This window comes from Melospiza melodia, chromosome 14 (genome assembly GCF_035770615.1).
Source record: "Melospiza melodia melodia isolate bMelMel2 chromosome 14, bMelMel2.pri, whole genome shotgun sequence".
NCBI lineage: Eukaryota > Metazoa > Chordata > Aves > Passeriformes > Passerellidae > Melospiza > Melospiza melodia.
In genome coordinates this window covers 4,964,126-4,978,945 of record NC_086207.1, presented here as the reverse complement: position 1 = coordinate 4,978,945, position 14,820 = coordinate 4,964,126, and the positions used below count along the sequence as shown (strand labels likewise).

Sequence of the window (14,820 nt, the reverse complement as noted above, 5' to 3'; positions counted from 1 at the left end):
CTGAAGGAAGGAAAGATGGATATAGAGAAAGAGAAGGAAAAAAGAAAGTATTAGAAGAGAGAGAGAAAGGGACAATCTATAAATGAGTTTACTGGCAATTTACGGACACTACCACTATACACGAAAAAGGAAGAAGGTGACAAAGGAGAGAAAAAAAGAAGGAAAAGAAGAAGAGAAAGAAAAACAGAACATTCTAAGAAAGAATGGCACAAGGAGAGAATTAAGAATGGAAGATGACGAAAAGAAGAAATTTAAAATCAGGATTACTCACGGACATTGACTCAAAGCGCAGGCCGGAGCTGGTTGTCAACAGGCTCTTCCTCGGTTACAGTTGTGCATTTCAGCTCTGATATCAAGTAATTAGAGCTGGTGGATCCGAATACTTTTGTTTGCTGGGCGGGGCTGGATGCGGCAGGCGAGATACATGAATGGGTAAGAAGAGAGCAGCAGTAAAATTACAATGGATAAAATATAAAAGGAGCAATGTAACAAGAAAGAGCAGAGGAGACGGCCATGACGGAGCGGAGGCACAGGCGCTGTCGCAGAGCGTGTGAGGCGGCGGAGCAGCGCACGGTGTCGCTGCAGGCTCAGGAACGGGTCCGTGTGGGCGGCTCCGCCCCGGTGCGGCGGAGAGCCCGGCTGTGAGCGCGGGGGGGCGGCTCGGGCCGGGCAGCAGAGCCGGTGCGTCCGGGCGGGCGGCGGCGGGGAGCCGTGCGGGGCCCGGGCCGGGGCCGGCAGGCAGAGCGGCGGCGGCGGGCAGAGCGGCAGGAAGGATGGTCGAGCGTTGCTGTGCGGCGGTGGTGCGGGTGCTGGTGCTGCAGGCGGCCTGGGCGCTGTCGGGCGGGCAGGTGCGCTACTCGGTGCCGGAGGAAGCCAAGGCCGGCACGGTGGTGGGCCGTCTGGCGCAGGACCTGGGCCTGGAGGCGGGCGAGGCGGAGGCGCGGCGGCTGCGGCTGGTGGCGCCGGGCCGGCGGGCGAGCGTGGAGGTGAGCGGGGCGAGCGGCGCGCTGCTGGTGAGCTCGCGGCTGGACCGGGAGGAGCTGTGCGGCAAGAGCGCGCCGTGCGCGCTGCGCCTGGAGGTGCTGCTGGAGCGGCCGCTGCGCGTCTTCCATGTGCAGCTGGAGGTCACCGACATCAACGACAATGCCCCCGTCTTCCCCGCCGCCCGGAAAAACCTCAGTATCGCGGAACTGTCTGTGCCGGGGTCTCGTTTCCCGCTGGAGGGCGCGTCAGATGCGGATATCGGAGCGAACGCTCAGCTCACCTACACACTCAGTCCCAGTGAGCATTTTAGAATAGAGGAAGAAAACAGCAACTCTCGCAGTAAGTCCCTGTTTCTGGTACTCACGAAATCTCTGGACCGCGAGACGATTCCCGTGCATCGGTTGGTGCTGACGGCGACAGACGGGGGCCGGCCGTCTCTGACGGGCACCACGGAGCTGGTGATTTCGGTTACGGATGCAAACGACAACGCTCCTCAATTCAACCAGTCCGTGTATAATGTCCATTTGTCTGAGGACGCCATACAAGGTACGCTTGTGGCTCGTATGAATGCGACGGACCTGGACGAAGGAATTAACAAAGACGTGAATTATGAAATCGATACTATTGTTCCTCCCTCTGGCTCAGATTTATTCAGCATTGATACGAACACTGGAGAGATCAGACTGACGGGCGCCTTGGACTTTGAAGTGGTTAATTTATACGACCTAAATGTTAGGGCGACAGATAAAGGGACGCCGTCGCTATCGGGTCACTGCAAGGTGGTGCTGGAGGTGGTGGATGTGAACGACAACGCTCCGGAGGTGTGGGTGACGTCGCTGTCGGTGCCGGTGCCCGAGGACGCGTCGTTGGGGACGGTGGTGGCCCTGCTGAGCGTGTCGGACCGGGACTCGGGGGAGAACGGTCGCGTGCGGTGCTGGGTGTGGCCGGCGTCGCCGTTCGGTCTGGAGGCGACGTTCGCGGGCTCGTACTCGCTGGTGCTGCGCGAGGCGCTGGACCGGGAGCGGGTGTCGGAGTACGAGGTGGAGGTGCGTGCGGAGGACGGCGGGGCGCCGGCGCTGCGCGCCAGCCGCGGGCTGCGGGTGCCGGTGTCGGACGTGAACGACAACGCGCCCTTGTTCGCGCAGGCCGTGTACACGGTGCTGGCGCGGGAGAACAACGCGGCGGGCGCGGAGCTGGCGCGGCTGTGGGCGCGGGACCCGGACGAGGCGGCCAACGGGCGCGTCAGCTACTCGGTGTGGGACGGCGGCCTGGGCGTGGGCGGCGGGGCCGCGGGGTCGTCTTCGGGGGTTGGGTGGCGTCCGGCGTCGAGCTACGTGTCGGTGGACGCGGAGAGCGGGCGTCTGTGGGCGCTGCAGCCCTTGGACTACGAGGAGCTGCAGGTGCTGCAGTTCGAGGTGCGCGCGGTGGACGCGGGGGAGCCGCCGCTGAGCGGCAACGCCACGGTGCAGCTGTTCGTGCTGGACGAGAACGACAACGCGCCGGCGCTGCTGCCGGCCGCGGGCTCGGCAGCGGAGGCGGGCGGCGCGGCGGCGGCGGAGGCTGCGGGGGCGGGCTCGGAGTCGGGCACGCTGTGGGCGTGGGCGGCGTGGGGGGCGCCGGCGGGGCAGGTGGTGGCCAAGATCCGCGCCGTGGACGCCGACTCGGGCTACAACGCGTGGCTGCGCTACGAGCTGTGGGAGCCGCGGGGCAAGGGCCCGTTCCGCGTGGGGCTCTACAGCGGCGAGGTGAGCACGGCGCGGGCGCTGGACGAGGCGGACGGGCCTCGCCAGAGGCTGCTGATCGTCGTGCGCGACCACGGCGAGCCGGCGCGCTCGGCCACGGCCACGCTCAGCGTGTCGCTGCTCGAGGCCGCCGAGGCGGCGCTGGCCGCGGGATCCTCGTCGTCGTCGTCGTCGTTGTCGGCGGTGTCGCGCTCGGCGGCGGGCGTGGAGCTCGGGGCCGGGGCGGCGAGCGCGGCCACCAACGTGTGGCTGGTGGTGGCCATCTGCGCCGTGTCCAGCCTCTTCCTGCTGGCCGTGGTGCTGTACGGGGCGTCGCGCTGGGCGCCGCGGGCGGCCGTGCTCTCGGCGCCCGGGCCCACGACGCTCGTGTGCGCCAGCGAAGTGGGCAGCTGGTCCTACTCGCAGCGCCACAGCCGCAGCCTGTGCGTGGCGGACGGCGCTGCCAAGAGCGACCTCATGGTTTTCAGCCCCAACTTCCCTCCGCCGCCGCCCGCTCCTGCAGCCAAGGACACGCAGCCGGAGCCCTCCGCTCTCCTCGATACGGTCAGTGGCACTGCTTTGCTCGCCTCTCGCTGTTTCGTTTCACAGTCCCTTTTCTTCTCCGCCCATTCTCTCCCGCCCTAGGGTAGTTCGTGCTTGCAGCGAGGCTCCGCCCCCGTAGGCTGAGGGCAGTGGATGTTTAAGGATGTTAAAGGGACATTTCCATTGTCGGCCTCTTCTCACCTGTTTTTGCAATTTCTTGATGCTTGGAGGTAGAATTAATTATTTTTCACTCCACAACTGTTACCAACCGCAGGTGAATCTCACTTTGCTGGACAGGAGTTTTACTCAGGAATGAAATAATTGGCTGTTGCAGTGAGAGGTGCCCCGGGTTGCCAGTTTTGCAGGCAAGTTTCTTACTGTTTTCCGTGAAGGGTTTCAATGCAGGCTTGTTGCAGGAATACAAGACAAACCTTGGTGATAGTCCCCCAGTCACGTTGTTTTGACTTAAGCCTTTGCTGACTTTTGACTATGTTGGTATTAGGTTTGTATTGTTACTGAAAACTGTCTTCTTTCATTTTCCTTGCATGAGATGTGACACAAAATTACACTTGTATTTCAACTATTTGGCTCTCCGTGGAAACAAGAATTCTGCATTTATGTTCCACCATCAGGCTCATTAAGAAAGTAGGAAAGGCAGTATAGACTTTAATATCAACTTTTCCTTGTTTCTTTTTTTTTTTCTTTCTGTAAAGGAAGGAAACACTTGCATGTTTACTAAAGTGAGTGTGGCAGTGGCTGAATTAGGCCCAGATTTGTTTTGATGTGACCTTGAGCAGAAGAGCTGCTTGAGGAAGGTGGAATTCATTGAGAGGGGCATGGGCCATGTCTTAAGACAAGAATGAGTCATGATGAGGTTGTCTTGAGAACTCATGTCCCAGAGTGATGAACGAAGAATACCTAGAGAAAACTGTGAGGCAGGATGGGCACAGAGTACTTGTGCCTGGGATCCTTTTCAAGACTCTAAGGTTTGGGAGCTGGAGGCCTTGTGGACGCTGAGATGCTGTGTGGTATTGAAATGGCCACAAAGTCCTTTGAGGTGATGAAGTTCTCCCGGAACAGAAAATGGTTTGTGCTGATACATCCTTACTGTGTAAAATGTGCTGGTAAGAGGAAATGCAATGATGAATGTTCCCTTTTATTTTGAGAAGGCATTGTGGGAGGGTCGGACTTGAGCTTGCTGGATTCCTTTTGTAGGGGTCCACATCTAAAGCAGCTTCCTCAGCTGTTGATTTTGCCATGATGGTTCCTTGCTGCTTGTCAAGTGGGATATGCAAGAGGATGTGATGAGAAAGAGAGCATAAATCTGTGTGTGCCTCATGTCTCCTGCCTGAGCACTTGCAAGGGCAGCCTCTGTAGAAATGGGGTGTTCCCTGGTCATGCTTAATTAACCCTGATACCTGCATGGCCACACCAAACCCTGCAGAGCAGCTCATCTCTGATGTTATGGTAGAAATTCTCTCCCAGAATTGATATTGTGACTCTGCCTATGCTTCGGCTTTTGTTGTGGTTCTCTCAAAATAAAATGAATCTGCGCCAGGATCAGAGCTGTCACTCTGATCACAGAATGTCAAGGATCTCCAAAGTGTAGCTCTTTGGTGTTTCCATCTGAGATTGCTAAAAAGCTCAGCATGTTTACATTAAATTTCACAGAGTCTGCCAGATATTCTGTGGCTTTCCATCTCTTCATAAGTTCTTTGTTCCAATTGTGAGGGAGGGTGGGGATGTGCAATGGCCTGGATTATGATCAGAGTGGGTTTTATTCCTGGGGCATGCTGTTTTGGTGGGGCCGTTTGGCTTGTAATCCTCCAAGTGGCATGGAGTACTACTTGGGCTCTGTCTCATGGGGAAGGTGACTTTGAGTGGAGAAGTTTTTTTGGTGAGGAAATGGAGATGCTGTGTAGTATAAGCCCTATCACTGGGGAAGAAAAGCTCCAGGTGCTTAGCTGAAGATTCATTTTCCAGAGCTTGGTATAGAGGATTCCACTGGACAACCTTGTGAGGCCACCCGTCACCCAGGGTTGTTCTCCTGGGACCCTCTCACGTTCTTCTGAAGTCCTGTGTATCCTTGGTATTGTCTGTGCTCTTCCTGTCAAATGTGAAGACATCTTCCATTCATAACTCAGATCACTTGCTTTTGAAAATATGGCATTGGTGAAACAGCAGATTTTCCAATTATCAGTCTTGCTTGGTCAGCCTTCTCCGAAGCTCTCCTTGTTCACATGTTTGCTATTGTCTTAATAGGGTGTGGGAAAACTTCCGTCCATAACCAAGAAGTTGCCAGACCTGGCATTTTGATATGATGGAAATGTACCTTCTAGTTTTCTTCTCTCCTTTTGCCAAAACATTCCATCTTTTAAACTTTCTTCTTCTTTTGCATTGGCCATGTGTTTGTAATAGTGGATGAAATGCAGACTGCTGAATTTTGGCAGCTGTCAAGTAGCAGAGTTTCCAGTAGTTGACCATCGGTAGGGGAGATGTTTTTCCAATCGTCTAAACTGAGGTTGAGGTTGGGAGAATGTCCTTAGATTTGCAGGATGTCTTCTACTTAGCATGTGATGCAAGTACATGAAGGAGCATTGTGCTTCTGTTCAGTGATTTAGAGGCTTTTGCAGAATGTGGGTCATTTCCTCTTATTCATCCTCCCCAGAGATCTCTGATAGCATTAAAAGAAAATATGCTTCAGAAGCAATTCCCTCCCTTGACAATAAATATTTTCTGAAGAAGGAACCAGGGATGCTTCAGGTAAGTTCCTTCTACCTAAAGAAGATGAGTCTGATTTCCGTTGTACCTTGGATTGACCAAATGTGCCTGGATATGGAGTTGGATTTGATGATCCTTATGGATGACTTCCAGTTTGAAATGTTCTGTGATTCCTGTACTGCATCAGCAGAGCACCACTGCCTCCTCCCATTCCCAACTTCTTTCTCCAGACACAGCTCAAGCAAATAACAGCAAGCGGAGATGGAGAACAGACCCTAACACATTTCTCAGAGTGGATGTGTTGGGAGTCGGGGGTGTGTTCTCAGAGAAAATGACACAAATAAAATGACTGCGTGTTTTTTACCCTGTGGATCTGGGTATACAGAGGCAATCCAGGGGGATTATGCCCCCGGGGTTGGACATTCTTTCTGTTCGTTTCTGACTGTGCTGGCCTGCCTGAAATGTTAAGTCAGAAATTTACATTCAGCATGGAGGTGGCAAATGAAGCCTGAAGAACAACTCTTCATCACAGTATATGAAGAGTGTTCAGAAGCTGTGGTTGCTCCATATTTTTCTCAGCATTCACGATGGATTGGTGTGCTGGCCTTGATGGCTTTGAGTTCCTGAAGAAGATTCACAGGGTTGTTATTGCTTAGTCAAGTCTGTTTACACCAATGTCAAAACACCTAGGGATTGGGTCTGTGTTTCAGAGGCTGTGAATTCTCTCCCTTGAGAGGATGGAGCCTGAAGTGTGTGGTTTCCTTCCAGAAGGTGAGGTGAAAGAGCCAGCTTTCGGTCTGGCATAGACTTGAAGTAAGCAGGAAATTTGCTCCTTGAGTGGAGACATGAACGATTTCAGCAGAGAGGAACAAGAATTGTAACCAGTGGTGTGTTTGTGCTTCATGGGGAGAGTGAAGTAATGGAAAAATATATTGGTAATGGAGATGAGGTAGAAGAGAGTCTGTGTGTGCATAAGGACAGTGAAGAAACGGAGGAAGATGGGAAAATGGAAGAAGGGAAGGATGGACGGATGAATTTACTGATATGTCCCAGATGCTGTCACTGTAAACAGAAAGAGACCAGAGGAAGAATGGAGGGAGAGAAGAGAAATGCAGAAGATGCTATGAAAGTATTACACAAGGAGGTGAGTAAAGATCAAAGATGACAAGGAGAAGAAAGAAAACGTCAGCAAAGTGGAGGAGCAGTATGAAACGACCTTACCTCTAATCGGTGGGTGGAGCTGGTTCTCAAGAGCCCTCCCCGCCGTTGGAATATTCCGCGGTCAGACGCTAAAGCCACGTAAACCAAGTTCGTGGATCCGGCTTGTTTTTTCTTCTGTCTGGCTCCGGAGGCGACAGGCGAGAAATCAGAGTGGGTAAGAAGAGAGAAGCGGAGGAAGTCCAAAGGATAAAATATGAAAGGAGCACCGTTTAAATAAACAGCAGAGGAGACGGCCGTGACGGAGCGGAGGCACAGGCGCTGTCGCAGAGCGTGTGAGGCGGCGGAGCAGCGCACGGTGTCGCTGCAGGCTCAGGAACGGGTCCGTGTGGGCGGCTCCGCCCCGGTGCGGCGGAGAGCCCGGCTGTGAGCGCGGGGGGGCGGCTCGGGCCGGGCAGCAGAGCCCGTGCGTCCGGGCGGCGGCGGGGAGCCGTGCGGGGCCCGGGCCGGGGCCGGCAGGCAGAGCGGCGGCGGCGGGCAGAGCGGCAGGAAGGATGGTCGAGCGTTGCTGTGCGGCGGTGGTGCGGGTGCTGGTGCTGCAGGCGGCCTGGGCGCTGTCGGGCGGGCAGGTGCGCTACTCGGTGCCGGAGGAAGCCAAGGCCGGCACGGTGGTGGGCCGTCTGGCGCAGGACCTGGGCCTGGAGGCGGGCGAGGCGGAGGCGCGGCGGCTGCGGCTGGTGGCGCCGGGCCGGCGGGCGAGCGTGGAGGTGAGCGGGGCGAGCGGCGCGCTGCTGGTGAGCTCGCGGCTGGACCGGGAGGAGCTGTGCGGCAAGAGCGCGCCGTGCGCGCTGCGCCTGGAGGTGCTGCTGGAGCGGCCGCTGCGCGTCTTCCATGTGCAGCTGGAGGTCACCGACATCAACGACAATGCCCCCGTCTTCCCCGCCGCCCGGAAAAACCTCAGTATCGCGGAACTGTCTGTGCCGGGGTCTCGTTTCCCGCTGGAGGGCGCGTCGGATGCGGATGTCGGACCGAATGCGCAGCTCACCTACACACTCAGCCCCAGCGAATATTTTACACTCGATGTTAAATCGTCTGATGAAAACAGGAAATCTCTGTTTCTGGTACTCGCAAAGACTTTAGACCGCGAGACGATTCCCGTGCACCGCGTGGTGCTGACGGCGAGTGACGGTGGCAGGCCGTCTCTGACGGGCACGATGGAACTGGTGATCTCTGTGGTGGATGCGAATGACAACGCGCCACAGTTCAACCAGTCCGTGTATAAAGTGCAGATAGCAGAGAATGCTACAGAGGGGACAATTATAGTACGTGTGAATGCCACGGATCCGGACGAAGGAAGCAATAAGGACTTTTCTTACAGCATTTTAAGTTCTATTCCTATCGGTAACAAAGAACTCTTTGCCATTGATAAAAGGACAGGCGAGATCCGATTGAAGGGTATTTTAGACTTCGAAGACGTTCGTTTACACGAATTGCAAATCGAAGCGACAGATAAAGGAACACCCTCGCTTTCGGGTCACTGCAGCGTGGAGATGGAGGTGGTGGACGTGAACGACAACGCGCCGGAGGTCTGGGTGACGTCGCTGTCGGTGCCGGTGCCCGAGGACGCGTCGTTGGGGACGGTGGTGGCCCTGCTGAGCGTGTCGGACCGGGACTCGGGGGAGAACGGTCGCGTGCGGTGCTGGGTGTGGCCGGCGTCGCCGTTCGGTCTGGAGGCGACGTTCGCGGGCTCGTACTCGCTGGTGCTGCGCGAGGCGCTGGACCGGGAGCGGGTGTCGGAGTACGAGGTGGAGGTGCGTGCGGAGGACGGCGGGGCGCCGGCGCTGCGCGCCAGCCGCGGGCTGCGGGTGCCGGTGTCGGACGTGAACGACAACGCGCCCTTGTTCGCGCAGGCCGTGTACACGGTGCTGGCGCGGGAGAACAACGCGGCGGGCGCGGAGCTGGCGCGGCTGTGGGCGCGGGACCCGGACGAGGCGGCCAACGGGCGCGTCAGCTACTCGGTGTGGGACGGCGGCCTGGGCGTGGGCGGCAGCGGCGGGGCCGCGGGGTCGTCGTCGTCGGGCGTCGGGTGGCGTCCGGCGTCGAGCTACGTGTCGGTGGACGCGGAGAGCGGGCGTCTGTGGGCGCTGCAGCCCTTGGACTACGAGGAGCTGCAGGTGCTGCAGTTCGAGGTGCGCGCGGTGGACGCGGGGGAGCCGCCGCTGAGCGGCAACGCCACGGTGCAGCTGTTCGTGCTGGACGAGAACGACAACGCGCCGGCGCTGCTGCCGGCCGCGGGCTCGGCAGCGGAGGCGGGCGGCGCGGCGGCGGCGGAGGCTGCGGTGGCGCTGGCGGGGGCGGGCTCGGAGTCGGGCACGCTGTGGGCGTGGGCGGCGTGGGGGGCGCCGGCGGGGCAGGTGGTGGCCAAGATCCGCGCCGTGGACGCCGACTCGGGCTACAACGCGTGGCTGCGCTACGAGCTGTGGGAGCCGCGGGGCAAGGGCCCGTTCCGCGTGGGGCTCTATAGCGGCGAGGTGAGCACGGCGCGGGCGCTGGACGAGGCGGACGGGCCTCGCCAGAGGCTGCTGATCGTCGTGCGCGACCACGGCGAGCCGGCGCGCTCGGCCACGGCCACGCTCAGCGTGTCGCTGCTCGAGGCCGCCGAGGCGGCGCTGGCCGCGGGATCCTCGTCGTCGTCGTCGTCGTTGGCGGCGGTGTCGCGCTCGGCGGCGGGCGTGGAGCTCGGGGCCGGGGCGGCGAGCGCGGCCACCAACGTGTGGCTGGTGGTGGCCATCTGCGCCGTGTCCAGCCTCTTCCTGCTGGCCGTGGTGCTGTACGGGGCGTCGCGCTGGGCGCCGCGGGCGGCCGTGCTCTCGGCGCCCGGGCCCACGACGCTCGTGTGCGCCAGCGAAGTGGGCAGCTGGTCCTACTCGCAGCGCCACAGCCGCAGCCTGTGCGTGGCGGACGGCGCTGCCAAGAGCGACCTCATGGTTTTCAGCCCCAACTTCCCTCCGCCGCCGCCCGCTCCTGCAGCCAAGGACACGCAGCCGGAGCCCTCCGCTCTCCTCGACACGGTCAGTGGCACTGCCTTTCTCGCTCCGTCCCCTCTCACCCGCCCCCAGGGCTGTTGCTGCCTGGAGCCTTGCTCCGCCCTCGTGCCACGTGGCGGTCGTGTTCCATTGTCGTTTACCCTTTGAGTGCCGGTTGCATTATCCCTCCTCTTCGGTGCCTGTAATGTGTTATATCCTTGCAGGTTTTTTATGCCCCTGTGATCTTTTCTCTTCGTTTAGTCTTGTTAAGCAGTGGAGCGCGGCAAAATACTTAAATCCTGCTGACGTCGGTTCTAGGTTGAATGAAATACTTTTTATGTCTTGCAGCGTCTCGTGAGTCTTGTATTTTTGATTGCATTGAGATTAGAGTTCATCTATATGTCACTTTCTTCTCTATTTTGTAATTTTAGAACCTTCAGTAGCTGTTTCCGAATCAGTCATAATCTGTCTTGAAACCACATTTTTCCTTGTCTACTCAGCTTGTGTATTCCCCTGCATCAAAAATATTTTGCCTTTTTCCTACCTAGGTCTTCAGAGTCATCAAGTTTTTCTGCAGATCTTTCCTGCAGACCTATATTTGAACTCTGCTCCATCGGGTGATATCTCCGGTAATCTTTGATACACCACTCTTCATGCCTTTCTGATCTCCCCTCATGAGTTATTAGATATAACAATTCTTGATAAAGATTTCTGCCCGACTGCACTGTTTACCTTATCTTGCTGGTGTTGTCAGGTCTGATTTTCTTCCACCTGTGGAGTTAATCACAACTCTGAGTGCCTCTTTCATTTTGAAAGGAGTATCTTCACTTGCCCACATTTCCCTGTCTTACAGGAGGGGCACTTCAAATTAATTTCTTGATTTTGACTGCAGTGAATTGCTTGTTTCCAGTCTTTTCTTACTCAGAAGTCCGTCCTCCTCTTTGTTTCACCTTTGAAACAAAAATTGGTATTTAAAGTTCTAGCCTCTTCACCGTATGTGGCATATATTAATTTGTGAAGTACTGCAGAATCACTGTGGACATGAAAAAGACAGATGCATTTCACACTTCCCCCTTCTAAGGATGATTGAAATTCACTTTCTAAGGTAAGGTACTTAATTGCAGAAGAACACCAAAGTAGATGTCAAAATCTGCAGCTGTAGTGCTAGACTGAACAAGAAACATATTGGTATATGACTTGTTTTTGCTGGATTAATGTGTTTGTAGAAGCACCTCAGTTTGGTTTCTGACTTGCATAGTCCCATGTACCCATCAGTCATAGGCATTGGGCATTGTATTTCTAGGATGCTGTGGGGTTTTGACATGATCTTATTCCTGTTTACTTTGTTTAATTTTGGTTTTCCCTTCCCTGAGAATAGCTTTTTAAATAAACTCATTTTTGTCTCATTGTGCGCTTGCCTTATGATAATCTTGTGGATTTGAAGATGGATGATTCTTGAAACTCCCGATTTCCAGAGAGTGATTTAGCTTGGCTTTATCAGGAGTTGTGTTGGCAATTGTAAGTGAAAGCCATGCTGCCAAATAATGCTCTTTTATTTCAGACTCTGTGCCCCTTGCCATCACTGTGGTTCACTGTTTTGTAGTCTCTTAAGGTCAATTTTACTTGGAGAGAAAGCTGTGAGGCTTCAAGTTTCATTTGTTTCTGCCTTCATAGAAACGGATACAGAAATTTTGGCAATACAGCGGGAATTAGAGAGGATGGAATAAAAACCTGTTCGCTTTTTCAGCCCTGGTTCCCTGAAATTTTGAACAGTGATCCTTGAACACAGGCCTGAGAATGGAGACCTAGAAATAAATCAAGACAACAGTTAGAATAGCAGCAGGTGTAATTAAAAATATATATTGACAGACTAACCTGGGCTTTTTTAGCATTTTGTATATTCCGTTTTTGTTGTTGTTTTCTACCTTTGGGTGCATGCATCGTTGATTCTTCCTGTGGTATAACCAGCAATTTACTAATCTGTGCAATTCCCTGGATTATGTTACTGCCTGGCCTAGAGGGCAGGGCAGCAGAAAGTGCCGTACCTGTGTAGAGAAGATGATCTGATGTATTTATGTCAGTAGATGAGGTGGGAGCCTGGGAACCTGTTAGGAGATGAACTGTGCCTTGCCAGAACAGTGGTGCAACCCTTTTATCTCATCTCCAGTAGTGTCATGGTGAATGATTTTGCTGTGTCCTGCAGCAGCTCATCTCAATCGGTAATGGGCACATGGTTTTGCCATACTGTGAGTTTCTACCTGCCTAAAAATTATAACCAAGACCTTGCTCTTCATTGTGCAGCTACACTTGGGGGATAAAACTTAGGGAAAATACTGATATATACAGATGAGAGAGTTCAGATTCCCTGAGTTATTTCACACTTCTGAGAGGACTTCTGCTCTGTTGGAATGTTTAAAGCGTAGAGTTAGGGAGTCACTGATGAAGTTGAAAGTCTTTGTTATTTGCTGATGCTTTACTTGGTTGGAAATACACTTCAGAAGGCAAAACAATTCTGCTATGGACAGACACAGGTACTCTTTGTAAGATGATGGGTGTACTGTACTATTTACTCTACAAAAAACCAAGGAGACTGTGTGGAATTGCTCAGCCACATCCCTGTCACAAAGCCATGAAAAGGTAAGCAATTTCTGTTCGTTTCTAGCATTCCTGGACTAGACCAAGTACATTACACGTGAATCTATGTCTTCTGAAGACCTGAGTACTTTCCATAGATGGAAGATCGAGGATACAGTCTTCTTCGGTAGAGGAAACAGCTGAAGTATCTTCCGGAAGAAAACATAAATGAGAAAATTGAGTTATGCCTCCTCAGGCATAAGAGAAGATGAAGTCTGGAGATCAGAAATAGCTTTATGCGGTGAAGATATTTCTCGAAATGATTCCTGGGTTAATATGGGGGTTCAACTGAATGTACATTTTGGCAAGTAAGTGCTTCTCGATTAAAGTGCCTTAAGGAAGGAGATGATGAAGAAGAGAAAGAGAAGAGGAGGAGAAACGGGGGAGACAAGAGGATAAACTATTACGGCTGCGGAGGAAGGCAGTGTTCGGAACGGAAATATCGGAGCGCGTCGGCTGAGCGGGCGGGGCCACGGCAGATCTATCCCGTCACGGAGCCGCAGCGGGAGGAGGGCAGCAGGCAGCTGCTCACGGGAGGAGCCGCGGTCGGACACCAGGTGCCGCTGTTGGCCGCGAAGGCGCCGTGAGCCACGGAAGGGCGGCAGCTCCTCCCCGAGCCTCAGTCACGGTACCGTCAGCCGGAGGAAGGATGCGCCGGACCGGCCCGGGCGGGACGCGGGGAAAGCGGAGCGGCGTGCTGCTCGTCCCAGGGAGACCCTAAGGGGGACGGCGGGGGAGTGGCGGAGAGCCGGTCAGGGCCAGGGAAGGGACCGGAGGCGACAGCGGCGGCGATGCGGTGGGGACCCGTGCTACGAGTGCTGGTGCTGCAGGCGGCCTGGGCGCTGTCGGGCGGGCAGGTGCGCTACTCGGTGCCGGAGGAAGCCAAGGCCGGCACGGTGGTGGGCCGTCTGGCGCAGGACCTGGGCCTGGAGGCGGGCGAGGCGGAGGCGCGGCGGCTGCGGCTGGTGGCGCCGGGCCGGCGGGCGAGCGTGGAGGTGAGCGGGGCGAGCGGCGCGCTGCTGGTGAGCTCGCGGCTGGACCGGGAGGAGCTGTGCGGCAAGAGCGCGCCGTGCGCGCTGCGCCTGGAGGTGCTGCTGGAGCGGCCGCTGCGCGTCTTCCATGTGCAGCTGGAGGTCACCGACATCAACGACAATGCCCCCGTCTTCCGTGTGGACGAAGAAACCCTTAATATCGCGGAATCATCTGTGCCGGGGTCTCGTTTCCCGCTGGAGGGCGCGTCGGATGCGGATATCGGAGCGAACGCGCAGCTCTCCTATACGCTCAGCCCCAGCGAGTATTTCAGTCTTGATCATCAGGGGAATAACGACCAGAGAGCGTCTTTGAGCCTTATTTTAACGAAATCTTTGGACCGCGAGACGATTCCTGTGCATCGGTTGTTGCTGACGGCGACAGACGGGGGCCGGCCGTCTCTGACAGGCACCATGGAGCTGGTGATCTACGTGTTGGATGCAAACGACAACGCGCCCCAGTTCAACCAGTCTGTGTATAAAGTTAAAGCCCTAGAAGGTTCAGAGCTCGGGACTCTGTTAGTCACGCTTAGTGCCACGGATCCTGACGAAGGCATCAATAGTGATATTATATATTTATTTGGTAGACGTGCTACTACAAAAATTAAAGAAATGTTCACTATCGACGAAAACAAAGGAGAAATCAGACTTAAAGGCAAATTAGACTATGAAGAAATGGATAGTTACGAGATCCCTGTAGAAGCAAGGGACAAAGGCTACCCCCCGCTGTCGGGCCATTGCAGCGTGGAGATGGAGGTGGTGGACGTGAACGACAATGCCCCGGAGGTGTGGGTGACGTCGCTGTCGGTGCCGGTGCCGGAGGACGCGTCGTTGGGGACGGTGGTGGCCCTGCTGAGCGTGTCGGACCGGGACTCGGGCGAGAACGGTCGCGTGCGGTGCTGGGTGTGGCCGGCGTCGCCGTTCGGTCTGGAGGCGACGTTCGCGGGCTCGTACTCGCTGGTGCTGCGCGAGGCGCTGGACCGGGAGCGGGTGTCGGAGTACGAG

General features: G+C 55.7%; 1 protein-coding gene across 5 annotated transcripts in view; it reads left to right on the top strand.

Annotated features, from left to right (window-relative positions):
- Positions 1–14,820, top strand: part of LOC134424629 (protocadherin alpha-C1-like) — a 209,378-nt gene that overhangs the window by 107,735 nt on the left and 86,823 nt on the right. For 2 of the 5 annotated variants that reach the window (XM_063168516.1, XM_063168512.1), the window contains exon 1: positions 7,682–10,198. The exons of 2 other annotated variants lie outside the window; for them this stretch is intronic. In XM_063168516.1, coding sequence (XP_063024586.1) covers positions 7,682–10,198 — 2,517 coding nt within the window. Of the gene's footprint in view, positions 1–773; positions 3,270–7,681; positions 10,199–14,820 lie in introns of those variants that run through there. One more of the 5 variants, XM_063168515.1, reaches the window with a different exon arrangement.